The sequence below is a fragment of the Vulpes vulpes genome, chromosome 10 (genome assembly GCF_048418805.1).
Source record: "Vulpes vulpes isolate BD-2025 chromosome 10, VulVul3, whole genome shotgun sequence".
Classification (NCBI taxonomy): Eukaryota; Metazoa; Chordata; class Mammalia; order Carnivora; family Canidae; genus Vulpes; species Vulpes vulpes.
Genome location: NC_132789.1, coordinates 26,006,940 through 26,020,427, shown reverse-complemented (window position 1 = coordinate 26,020,427; position 13,488 = coordinate 26,006,940). Strand labels below are relative to the sequence as shown.

The window sequence follows — 13,488 nt, the reverse complement described above, 5'->3', positions numbered from 1 at the left end:
AGTACAGTGTCTAATACTTGGTATCAAATGTCAACCCAAAGTCTTAATTCCAAAAACTCCCTTTAATTTTAAAAAATAATTTGAATCTCCTCCCTCTAGCTATTATCACCACCAATAATTTGAATCTCCTCCCTCTAGCTACTGAATGTGTCCAGATTTAGACACATTCAGATGTAACCTAAGTATCTGGGAAGTAATTGTATTCCTTGAAGACGCTGAAAATCGAATTGGGTCTTTTGAGGATGGAAGAGAAAGGAATGTTTCCATCAAAACATAAGTACATGGGCGTGACTGGGTGGCAGGTGCTGAGGTGGGCACTTGACAGGATGAGCACTGGGTGTTATTCTGTATGTTGACAAATTGAACAACAATAAAAAATAAATTTATTTAAAAAAAACATAAGTATTACTTTTTTCATTAGACTCTCCTAAAGATCCAAAGTCACTGTTTTTAATTTGAGAACATAAAATTATACTATGTGTCTTTATATTAAGTTTTGGGTTTGCATATTAAAAATATGGAAAGCCTTTAAGAAACAAAATACTGGAGTACAATTTTTTCAGTTTTTTTTAATCCCTTCCTTCCTTCTTTCCCCTCCCTCCTTACTTCCTTCTTGCTTCCTTTTGGTCAGTCCACATCTAGAGAACCAGGTCTGAATCTAGAGGCCACTTTTTAAAAGGACCAGTGACATAATGGTCCTTTTATGGAGGGTATTATGCTGAGTGAAATAAGTCAATCGGAGAAGGACAAACAGTGTATGTTCTCATTCATTTGGGGAATATAAATAATAGTGAAAGGGAATATAAAGGAAGGGAAAAGAAATGTTGGGAAATATCAGGAAGGGAGACAGAACATAAAGACTCCTAACTCTGGGAAACGAACTAGGGGTGGTGGATGGGGAAGAGGGCGGGGGGTGGAGGGGAATGGGTGACGGGCACTGAGGCGGACACTTGACGGGATGAGCACTGGGTGTTTTTCTGTATGTTGGTAAATTGAACACCAATAAAAATTAATTTAAAAAAAAAGAAATAAGTCAATCGGAGAAGGACAAACATTATATGGTCTCATTCATTTGGGGAATATAAAAAAAATAGTGAAAGGGAATAAAGGGGAAAGGAGAAAAATGAGTGGGAAATATCAGAAAGGGAGACAGAACATGAGAGACTCCTAACTCTGGGAAACACTCAAGGGGTAGTGGAAAGGGAGGTGGGCAGGGGCTGGGGGTAACTGGGTGATGGGCACTGAGGGGGACACTTGATAGGATGAGCACTGGGTGTTATGCTACATGTTGGCAAATTGAACTCCAATAAAAAATAAAATAAAATAAAATTTTATGACTAAGGAAAAAAATAGTATTGATAAAATCTGCTATAAAGCTTTCATTCTCTTTTGGCAATTAGCCTCTTCCTGTTCCTTCGATTTTATTCTCAAGAGGCTCTTGAAAAATCTGAGAAATTTTGACATTTTCCTCAAGCCTTAGAGTAACCCTTCATCACGCAACATACCTGACCAGTCCTGAGAATCACTTTGCAGTCTCTACGTGCTACTCTCCAGAGACTCTAGTCTAGGCAAAGGCTTCTCAACCTCAGCATTGTGGTATTTGGGCTCTTTTGAGGGTGGGGGGTGAGCAGGGAGGGAGCTGTCCTGGTTATTGTAGAATGTTTAGCAGCATCCCTGGCCTCCACCCACTAGATACTAGTAGCATATTCTGAATCATAGCAATCAAAAATGTTGCCAGACATCACCAAAAGTCCCCTGGGGGAAGGGCAAAATCACCCCCAGTTGAGAACCACTACACTCTATCTCAACTCTCAGACTTATTTTTTGAATACCCCAGTGCTTTGTTGAATTGAGTGTGTTTTTAGTCCACAACAAAAACCAGCTGGGTTTCTAGCCACATTTCACTAACTTCTATTTTAGAAATTTCAGCTTCTGCCAATCCCTATTGAGATATATCCTAAGAAGGGATCCCTGGGTGGCTCAGTGGTTTGGCGCCTGCCTTTGGCCCAGGGCGCGATCCTGGAGTCCCGGGATCGAGTCCCGCATCGGGCTCCGGGCATGGAGCCGGCTTCTCCCTCTGCCTCTCTCAATCTCTCTCTCTCTCTCTCTCTCTCTCTCTCTCTCTCTCTCTCTGTCTCTCTCTGTCTATAACAAATAAATAAATTAAAAAAAGAGAGAGAGAGAGAGAGATATCCTAAGAGTGTGCCCATTTCTCTAACCCATCATGATCACTTGCAGGTTTAATTCTGATCTCTCAAGGGCATTTATCTGTGCGTGCAGTTTTGTGTTACCAGCAAATCTGGACTATGTCCCTAATGGTAAATGTTGAATGAAGAGAGTCACATGTAATCTTGCACTTCAAAGTTGGGTCACTCCAGTGAACTACTTCCCAAGCATATATTTGTTTCTGTCCTACTGGGAGAAAGGAGCTGTCTCTAACCAAAAATTGTCATCATTTATACTGCTTAGACAATAAGATACATAGTCAGCACCCCCATTCTATCTCATCCTTCCTCGAGAATGTAGGTGGTTTGATACAAAGACAGCTGAGCAACACCCCAGTCAGAAGGCATATCCAAAGGCATCCTTTTTATGGTGTTTCAAAACCTCTAACAGCACCCCAAATGAAAACCCAAACTCTTCAACCTGGCTTTCAAAAAAGCTACTCCTAGTTCAACTTTAACTTGCCCTTTTAGCATGTTTTCCATTTTCCATACACACAAACTCCCTTTCAAGCCAGATGAGATGCCTTTCAGGACCCTCACCCTCACCCTTATCCTTGCATTTCTGCCCCCTGAGTGCCAGTACTGTTCTCTCTGCTTTGAATACCCTCTCTTCCCCCTCAGTTTCAGCCCATTCTAATATAGTCTTTCTGTGAATCCCTTCTCATGTTCTGTGGCAAATTTTATCCCTCAATTATTATCTGCTTTCTGTTGTTTTGCATATAAACAGCTTGAGCATCAGGACTTCATCCTTCACTGGCTGGAAGTGCTGGCTGGAAAGCCAAGCTCACTGCAGAACCACTGGAGATAGCCTGTACTAGGACTTTCTCTGGAGCTGCTTGCCCAGGGGCTATAAACTTCTTGGATACTGTCATGTTATCAGGTCAAAATCACCCAGATTGAATGGAAAATGTACATCACTTTTTGGTAATGAGTTTGGAACCTGCAACAAGGAGGAGAGGAGAATCCAAAAGAACATGAACCCAGGAGAGTCCCTAAAGGCTTTCCCATACAAACTTTCAGCGGTACATCTATTCCTGCTTGAGATCCCTGGGAAATAGAATCCATCCCATTCAATGGGCATTTCTGTATCCAAGTGGCTTTTCAGGACATGCATAAATGATACTTACCTGCTCATTGACTCTCTTGCAGAAAATAGCAAGCAGGAAGACAGCTGCAATGGGTGGTCCCAAGTAACTGGTAATGGACTGGATGTAATCGAAGAGCTGCCCACTTTGTGCTGACTGCACAATGGGTACCCAGGCAATGCTGATACCTATCAGCACCAGGATGAACAACCTGAAATCAAATCCCCCCAATACAGTGTCAATAAATGGCTCTATGTGAGTAAATATATATTGCTATGTATCAAGTGTGTGTGTGTGTAGCAAATATATACACATAAATGTATTTATATGTGTGTATATAATTTCATTTATTATATATTATATATACATGGTGTGTGTGTCTGTGTGTGTAATGTGACACAGCAAGGAAAAATAATTAGCAAATTCATTCTTGAGGCTTTTTTTTTTCCCCTCTATATTCTGCCTCTTTGGGAAAGTTATCTGTGCCTGTGAATAAGTGAAATGCACTTGATTAACCTAAACCAGTCACTGCCATAAGAGAATCACACTTTGACAAGAGTAGAGTATTGGAACAAGGGTATGGATTTGGGAGCCAAACGGTCCTGGATTCAAATTTTCTTTTCTCTGTGTGACATAGGATACCATGCTTAACCTCTCTGAGTCTCAATTTCTCCATCTGTAAATTGGGAATAATATGACTGACCTTGAAATTTTAGAATAAGGATTAACTATAGTTAAAACACCTAGGAAACAGTAGGGACTCAATGAATAGTAAAGGCCATAATTTTTATTTTCTTCTCCTTCTCCTCCACTTCCTCATAATAAAGTGAAAGCCACAGCCCAAAAGAGTTTATAAAGGAACAGTCTAGATAGAAAAGGACACTATCAAGTATTTCCAGATCTCCTCTTGAATTTTACTTGAAGTCTTAAAGAGATTGGAGGGTTCCCTTACAAAATCCTCTCACTTGTGCTCTTAATTAGAAAGAAGTCTGCGATTCCCTTACTTCATTTCCATAAACTTAAGGCAAAAGAGTCTTAAACTAAGCTCTGAAAAACAGTGTTTTCACTCATCTATTTCTCCCTCTGGAATGCCCTTCCCACTGCCCACCATTTACCTCCATCCTACCCACTATTCTGGACTTAGCTCAGGTCTCCCTCTTCTAGGGTCTTTCCCCAACGACTGCATACTATGTTCACCTCTTGGTTGCTTTTATAGTTCTCATAGCAAAGTCTGGGATTGTTTCCTGTATGCTCATCTAGGGCAAGGATAGGCCCCAGGACAGCAATCATGAGATGCACCAAAGTATGAGCCCCAACAACCTTACAGCCAAGGGAGCCAGCCCTGAGCAAAGCAACAAAATGGTTCTCTTCTCGTGTTGCATCATGAGCCTTATAAATAACAGAGGGATTAAACAGTAAAGTCCTTTCTAAGGAAAAAATCAGTCAGGGTGATGGTGCTGCTTTCTGTACAGCAAAGTAGTAGATTCAGGCGTTGTCAGATTTCCACTAGGTACCAAATATCTCATCACCTAACAATGGCCTATCATTTTCCCTTTCCTTCCTTTTCTCTGATCTTATTGATGAGTCCTATGAGGTGGAAGCCCATACCCCACACACACACTCACTGTGAAACTTTCCCTTGACATCACAAGGACTGGATCCACCTGCTCTGAAGAAGGTGACCTTCCCTAGCCTCACAAAGAGACATAGCAGAGTTTTGGTTAGTCCTCTATCCAAAGCATCTGCTCTATGGTTAGTCAATATTATGAGTACCTCTGACCCATGTATTAACCTTCTGGCTTTCAGTATCCTATTGTGTCCATTATCCCATTTGGCCTTAACCAATGTTCATATATTCTGGTGTTTTAGACTTTACAAAGCATGTTACCAAGCACGGTATCACTTGACCCTCACAACAGTCATGCAAAATGTTGCACCAAAGGGTCAATGCATCAGAGGCACCTGGGCCTTGAAGACGGCCCATGTGAAGAGCTACAGTGTAGAAGGCTGAGAAGGGTCATGCAGGGAAATATAAAGGGCCTTGGACAAGGACTCAGTTGCCCTGAGTTCCAGTCCTGGCTCTGTCACTGTCCAGACTACCTGAATTTAGGCAAGATGAGCCTCATTTGTTTGTTGATAAACTAGGATTACATTAGATGATATCTGATGTCATATCTTACTCCAGACAGGAAATGCTTCATGATCTTCAATTTAAAGTTAAATACTACTGAAGTACAAATATAACTGGCCACAGAAGTTACTCCCATTCTACCCAAGCATCTACCAGTCTTCTCTACTTTGAGAGGTAGCAGAGCATTCAAACTTTCATGGTAGGTAGCAAGAAAAAGCTGCACTTACCTTCCTGCAATCATAAGCTCTTTTTCAGATGCTCCCTTTCGGACCTTGGTGTAGATGTCCATGGTGAAGAGGGTACTGGCACTATTGAAGATGGAGGTTAAGGAGCTCATGAGAGAGGCCAACATGACTGACAGCATCAGACCTCGCAGTCCTGAAAGAGAAAGAGGTTCTGAGTGGTACACACAGCAACTCAGCTCTTTTGTACTTGGGAATTGTGAGGACTCAAGGCTTGTTTACCTTCTGAAACTATGCCGTGTTCTCCAACTTATCTCTTCAGAAACACTAGACATTTTAAGGAATAGACTGTGGCTTTAAATTATATTGTGAAAAAAAATGGAAATAAATAAATAAATAAATAGTAAATAAATAAATAAATAAATAAATAAATAAATGATTATATTGTGAGCCCAAAGCAGTCAACAAAGACATAAGGACAAAATATATATGAAGTAAATACTTTGTAATTAAATGGTGGTGGTGGTGGTGGTGAATGGTGATGTTGGTAATGGTGTGTGTGGTTTCATCTAGGAGGACTTTTATAAGGCCTTTTACTCAAAAATTTCATGGCATAGCAGAAAGATTCAAACTAGGATTCAAAAGATGAGGTTTTCAAGAAAGTGAAAATCTAGGCACCTGGGTGGCTCAGTAATTGAGTGTCTGCCTTTGTCAGGTCGTGATCCCAGGGTCCTGAAATTGAGTCCTGTATCAGGCTCCCTACAGGGAGCCTACTTCTCCTTCTGCCTATGTCTCTGCCTCTGCATGTGTGTGTGTGTGTGTGTGTGTCTCATGAATAATTTTTTTTTTTTAATTTTAGGGGCCTGTTGGAGAGAGGGCACGATGGCGGAAGAGTAGGATCCCCAAGTCACTTGTCCCCACCAAATTACCTAGATAACTTTCAAATCGTCCTGAAAACCTACGAATTCAGCCAGAGATTTAAAGAGAGAACAGTTGGAATGGAGTGAGAAGAGTTCGTGCTTCTATCAAGGTAGGAAGACGGAAAAAAAAATTTAGTGGCCTGTGGGTGGCCCAGTCAGTTGATATCTTGATTTTGCCTCAGATCGTGATCTCAGGATCCTGGGATCAAGCCCTGCATTGGGCTTCATGCTCAGCGGGGAATCTGCTTCAAGATTCTCTCTTTCTCTCTGGGAAACAAACAAGGGGTAATGGAAGGAGAGGTGGGTGGGGGGTTGGGACGATTGGGTGGCGGGCACTGAGGGGGGTACTTGACGTGATGAGCACTGGGTGTTATACTATATGTTGGCAAATCGAACTCCAATAAAAAAATATACCAAAAAAAAAGAGATTCTGTCTGCCTCTGCCCCTCCCCTTGATCATTCATGCTCTCTTTCTCTAAAATAAGTAAATCTTTTTTTTAATGTTTTAAGTCTTAAAAAAAAAAAAAAGACAGAGAACTAACATAAACACTCCCACATAGTTCAGTGTAATCCAAACCTGAATTCTAAAAGAACCAGCCATGTGACTCTTCAAATTGCAACCTTAATTAATAAGCAGCCCTGCTCACAGAATAGTTAACGATTACCTCCCATTTGTACAGAATTTGAATGAAAATGGTTTGCCCAAGGTCACACATCCAGTTTGTGGTTTAAAAAAAAAAATTCTTCAATTCCAGCCTTGAGCAGAGTTAAGCAAGCCAGACCGCCAGTTGCTGTGTGGGCTTGGAAAGAATCATTTTCCTTCCGTAGGTCTCAGTTTCCCTAACTATAAAATGAAGATGTCTGACTAGATAGGTGACCTCTCAGTAATAAAATTTTATAAGTTTATTGTAAATTTTCCTGATCAATACCTTTGAAATTTTAGTCTCCTGAGACACCTAACCTAATGAGGTTTGCTTCCCTTGAGCGAGAATTAGATTTTCCTTCAACATGAAACATGAACAGTAGCCCCATAGGTCTACCCCAAAACTGTTAACTACTCTGGACTACAAGTATTCAATTGCCTAGGATAACACATTCTCTGTAGTGAGAAATCCCCTTGTGGCCCATCCATCTACTGCCTCAAACTTCCTTATACTACCACTAATATTGCTCTACCCTTCCCTCCAGGTTTTTCCTTGGAATATCAATTCATTCTAAAGGAAAAACTTTACTTAGTTCAAGCTTCCATGTTAATGTCTGTTGGAGAGCTCCAAAATACCTCCTATATGAGCATGAAAAAGTTGGGTTTTTCACTAGCACATTTTCAAATCACCACTTTTCCATACCTGACTGGTGAACACATGGTAGGTCTCATAGAGCTCAACAAAGTCATATGTCTCCTTTCCACTGAGGGAAGATATGTTCAAAAACTGAGGACACCCAGAAGGAGGCCTTCCCTACTGGGCCACCAGGCTCAAAAATTGCTTTTCCTCAGAGGACCACAGAAATCTACATAAAGTATAAGACAAATCAGCCTCCAAAGAAAGACTTTGCCAGCAAGATGACTCTCACCATCAGGCATGAGCTCCACCACCAAGGTCGGGTAAGCGATGTTGGTACAGCCAACCTCAGTACCACAATATTTCTTACATTCTGAGGGGACGGTGCAGGCAACTTTTTCTAGGGAAAGATGAAGAGCCATGTCAGCAAGCAGACATCGGGTTCTGACAGACATCAGCATTTCAAGATTTGCTTTCTTGAAACAAGGCTTCAAACAGGACATTCCTGCCCAAGGCCCTGAATTGGTTCCACAGAGAGTACAGCTTCAAGCTGCACCCTTCTATCCCATGCCCCTGCCTTGCTGGTATGCCCATCTCCAAGATCTGACCAGGGAGAAAAGCATTCTTAGGCAGAGGAGAGGGAAAGCAAAGCAATGCTCAGGGTGAGAAGAGAGAGGGCACAGAGTTTAGACTTTAGCTAGGCCTCCCTACAACTTAGCAGTGACCATTGTCTTGTTTCTCCTGAAGATCACAGTGACCTTTAGCTCCCAATTTTGAGGTTTATCTGAAGTAGCTTTTTTGCAAGTAGGATTGAACACCCAGATGACTGAGGGAATTCCCCAGTGGGAGGGCTATTAGGTAGTACTTCCAAAATGTGAAAAATCTGGGGTAGAGAGAGACAAGAAGTAGCCTGGGAGGGGAAGCGGAAATAATCTAGAGACGTGGAGAAAATTTTAGTAACTTCTTTAGAATTAAATCAATAAACATTTATTAGGTATCTACTACAGATATATCATTTGGTGCTGTTCCCTAGAGCACTGAGTCATTATAGCACTATATGATATACTTTTATGTGTGTTATACCCATTACAATATAAATTATCCAGTTAGGACTATTTTTCTCATGACAAATGAGCCAGTTTAGGAGTGTAAGAGACCTATTAGGAACACTATGAACAGCCAATGGCAGCAAGTGCCCCCACATTGTCTTGTCTTCATTTTGGGAGCTCACCAAAATTTCGCTCCATGGTGCTCCTTTTTTGCCATTATTTCATATTCTAGGAAACAATTTTGACCTATGATGGCTGACCAAAAAAAAAAAAAAGCAAATGGCAATGCTGAAGAAGCCACAAAAGGGTCAAGAAAGATGCTATTACCCTAGATAACAAAGTACAAGGTTCAGGGCTCTTCAAAGAAATGGTCCAAGAAACAGGGCTCTGAGCATCAAGCAATTAGAGACTGGTCAGGGTCCTTTGACATTAAAGACATCATACACACTACCATAGCCTGAGGAAGACTGAGCAAAAAGTTAGCAAATATTAGTTGGAAGGAGCTGTATACAGCTGGAGGTATATCATGACTTCAGAGAATTTGCAAAAAGGGAAAAAGTAATTGTCAGTGTAAGGAACCAGGAAAGACAACCCCAGAGGTTCTGTGACTTCAAGTTGTTCACTACCTAAAGGGAGAACAATAATACTTGGTAATTGTGGCAAGAAAAAAAAAGAAGACAGCAGAAGAGGAAGAGCAGGGAGCTACAAGGTTTTAGAAGTGACACAGAACCAGGAAAGTGGGTGAGAGGGGCTGCTGAATCCAGCAAAGGGCATCACCTGTGTACAGAATGCGGCTGATCATCCCTGGCATCACCATAAGGAACATGGGCAGCAGCTTCATGTACCCACACAGGATACAGCCGGCCTTCACATGAGACATGTTTTTGGCTGAGAGGCAGCGTTGCACAATGACCTGCCAAGGCAAGCCAGTAAGAAAGGGATGCAGACCAGAGATCTCTCAATGCCCTCTGGCTATTCTCAGTTCCACATGTCCTTGGTCCTTGGCCTTGTACCCCCTTGTTACTAGGGCTCAGTGACACCAAACTACATGAACCCTGCCCTACTATACCACATCACAAGTCATAGAGACAGACAAGAGTCCCTGTAAAGACCTGGAGAACACCCCCATCCACCCTACACATCCAGCATGGGTACCTGATCTGTGCACCAATACCAGAGGGCAAGGATGGACAACCCAAAGATGAGCCCCGGCCATGGCAGATCTCCACTGATGGGATCTCGGAAAATGTGAAAAGAGTCAGCTCTTGGTGTATAGCATTCTTCCTTAACGGTGAAGTTTCCATCAGTAATCACAGTTGGAAGGGCGTTCATGTACTTTGTCATGAAGGCATCATACCCTCCCACTTCATGAAAAGCTGGAAAACATCAGCAATAAACATATTAAAACTCTCCACTCTGCATTCGGGATTCCTGAGAATGCCTGAGAAACCACCCTCACTGTGTGGTCTTGGACAAGTCACTTTCCTATTCTGGGCTTCAGTTTTCTTGTCCATTGAATGGGATTATTAACCCTGCCCAGGCTTCAGGGGGTGCTGGGGGGACACGGGGTGGGTAGCAACTGTGAGTGTCCAAAGCAATAACCTGTGGAAGTATTTTCATCACAAACCTTTTTTAAAAGGAAAAGTATTTGAATTATTAAAAGAAACACCTTGGTTTTGAAGAATCAGAAATGTTTTTCCCATCACCCTTCACTGTCAGCAGCAGCCTTTAAAATCCTGCATGGAGACCTAGAGACCCACAGACTCAGCCATACCACCCAGGGCCACAGCAGTGTGGTAGGATGGACAGAGAAAGGGTGAGGTGTCTGGAACCCTACCACCTCTTTGTTGTGCATCCTTGAATAAAGCATTCCACCCTCTGCCCTGCAGATTCCCCTCCCACAAACAATTACCACTAGGGAAAATCAAACAGAAGCTCCTGAAAACAGAATAGAGAGTTGATAATAGGCTTCACAGGACACAGAGTGGGGCCCTCCGAAAAACAAAATGCATTATATATTATTCCATAACAAGTACTTCTAGGTCTAGGGTCTCCAGTCCTGTCTTTAGGATTTCAGACAAAATTTCAAAATTGGGGTCAGGCGCCAACATAGACTGGCTATTTTTTTTAATTTTGTCAAATAAGGACATAAATAAGAAAATGACCACTTACTATCATCAATTCATTAAAAAGGGACATTTAACATCAAATATAGACAAGATGTAATCTGAGGTTTAAAATACAACATCTGAATATATTTAGCCTGATGGATATTTAGACTTATCTCTTTTTTTGTCCAGTTTTTCTGTGGAGGGAAGACCATGACATCAGAAGCCCACACTGGGGACCACTGGCTCAGTCCATCTAGAGAGAACAGTAGGGACCAGGTATTGCCTGAGCCAGGACCAGCCTGAGGTCTCCAGGGCTGGGGAAGGTGCCCTTACACACTCACTAGAGTAGTCAATCCAGGTTAGAAGCACTCCCCTGGGGAGGGCAGAAGATGCCCAGCTCACCGCCTGGGCCAGTAGCAGGCAGGGAGGATAGATTTGCTTCTTTCTCCCTAGGCTTCTTCCTCTGCCTCCCTGCCTCCTCAGCCTGTCCCAGCCCCACTTACCAAACCCAGTCAGGATAAGAGACCCCACCAGCATGATGGCTGTCTGCAAAGTGTCCGTGTAAATCACAGCTGCCAGGCCCCCTAAGCAGGCAGAGGAAACAATACATGTCACCTCACATACAAGGACCACTTGTCAGCCTACCTCCTTTGTCCACTCCTTGCCCCTCTCTCTCTGCACATCCTCTGAGCACACCTCTCAGTCACCTGTCTGCCTTTCCTTCCTTCCCTCCTTTGCCTTGTTACAGCAATCATTTAAACTACCAGGCCTTATTGCTCCCACACACACCCCAACTACCTCCCATTGACCACCCTTCTCCACCCAAATGCATCTGCTTGCTCAACCTAACCTAACCCTATGCCATGCCCATTCCTGACTCTATTCCCTTGTTTTCACTGTCCCTGCACCTGGCACCCTCCTTGATTCTCCCAACTCAGCCAACTTCTATCCATAACCTGGAAGGCCAGTTCCTGCCCCACTTCCTAGAAGAAGCTACACTAACTATTCCAGCCAACACTGGAGTTTTCCAGAAGCTCCCTATAACTTGTTAGGGTCTGAATGTTGGGACTCAGCAAAGAGTCAATCCTAAAACTATTTCCTTGGTGTATCTCTGTATCTCTCTTCCACAATAGAAGCTATGTCTCCTACTTCCTCCTCTTTTCCTGTGCTTTTGCTGAGTCATTTGTATGGACTCACCTGTGATTGTGTAAAGGCCAGTGATTGCCAATAAGATAAAGATGGCCAGGTAAAGATCAAGACCCAAGGCCATGTTGATAAATATGGCCCCAGAGAAGATATCTGCCTGGAAGAAGAGAAGAGGCAGAGTTAAGGGTGAAGGAAGCCAACTGCCTGAAGGCTGAACCCCTGCCCTGGCAGGGGCACTTCAGTTGCAGAGATAGAGAAGCAAACTTGGAAAGGGTAGCAGAAGGTGTCTCCTGAGTAATATCAATGCCTGTGATTTCTGAGCCCACTGTTGACCCATATCCCCTTGCCTTTTGGCTAAAGTCCCTCAATTAGAGGTTCATATTATTATCCCCAGTTAAGAATATAATGACAAGAACTGCACAATTCCACATATATAAGGTCTCTGACATTCAAATTTATATAATCATAAAAAATAGTGAAAGGGAATAAAAGGGAAAAGAGAGAAAATGAGTGGGAAATATCAGAGAGGGAGACAGAACGTGAGAGACTCCTAACTCTGGGAAACGAACAAGGGGTGGTGGAAAGTGAGGTGGGCGGGGGGTGGGGGTGACTGGGTGACGGGCACTGAGGGGGCCACTTGATAGGAGGAGCACTGTGTATTATGCTATATGTTGGCAAATTGAACTCCAATTAAAAAAAACACATCAAATTTATATAATCAAAGACTAGAATGGTGATTAACAGGGGCTGGGGGGAGGGAAAATGGGAAGTTATTAAACAGGCATAAAGGTTCAATTAAGTAAGATAAGTAAGCCCAAGACATCTGCCACACAACATTGTACCTATAGTCAACAATAATGTATTTTACACTTAAAATTTGTCAAAAGGATAGATGGCATGTTAAGTGTTCTTACCACAACAAAACAAAATAAAAAATAGAAAAATATGAAAAAAATAGAAAAATATGAGTACCTCAGAGTCATGCTCTATTCTTGAGTTTCTCAACAAGCTTTATTCCAGATGATAACAGATATCCAATGAAAAAAAGGATTCCCTAGTCAAAGAGATTTGTGAAATGCTGGATTATTCGATCTGAACACAACTGAATACACATTCTTCTAGTCTACATGGATCTTTCTCCAGAATAGACCACATACTGGGTAACAAATCAGGTCTCAACCGATATCAAAAGATTGGGATTGTCCCCTGCATGTTTTCAGACCACAATGCTTTGAAACTAGAACTCAATCACAAGAAAAATTTGGAAGAAACACAAGCACGTGGAGGTTAAAGAGCATCCTACTAAAAGATGAGTGGGTCAACCAGAAAATTAGAGAAGAATTTAAAAAGATTCATGGA

At 42.3% G+C, this 13,488-nt stretch overlaps 1 protein-coding gene across 1 annotated transcript in view; it reads right to left on the bottom strand.

Moving 5' to 3' along the window:
- SLC5A1 (solute carrier family 5 member 1) overlaps positions 1–13,488 on the bottom strand; it is a 72,969-nt gene that overhangs the window by 13,293 nt on the left and 46,188 nt on the right. Inside the window, exons 6-12 of the mRNA XM_025986008.2 lie at positions 12,181–12,286; positions 11,487–11,567; positions 10,028–10,248; positions 9,650–9,785; positions 8,116–8,223; positions 5,669–5,819; positions 3,353–3,521 (exon numbers count right to left, since the gene is read on the bottom strand). Of these exons, the coding sequence (XP_025841793.1) occupies positions 3,353–3,521; positions 5,669–5,819; positions 8,116–8,223; positions 9,650–9,785; positions 10,028–10,248; positions 11,487–11,567; positions 12,181–12,286 (972 nt within the window). The remainder of the gene's footprint in view (positions 1–3,352; positions 3,522–5,668; positions 5,820–8,115; positions 8,224–9,649; positions 9,786–10,027; positions 10,249–11,486; positions 11,568–12,180; positions 12,287–13,488) is intronic.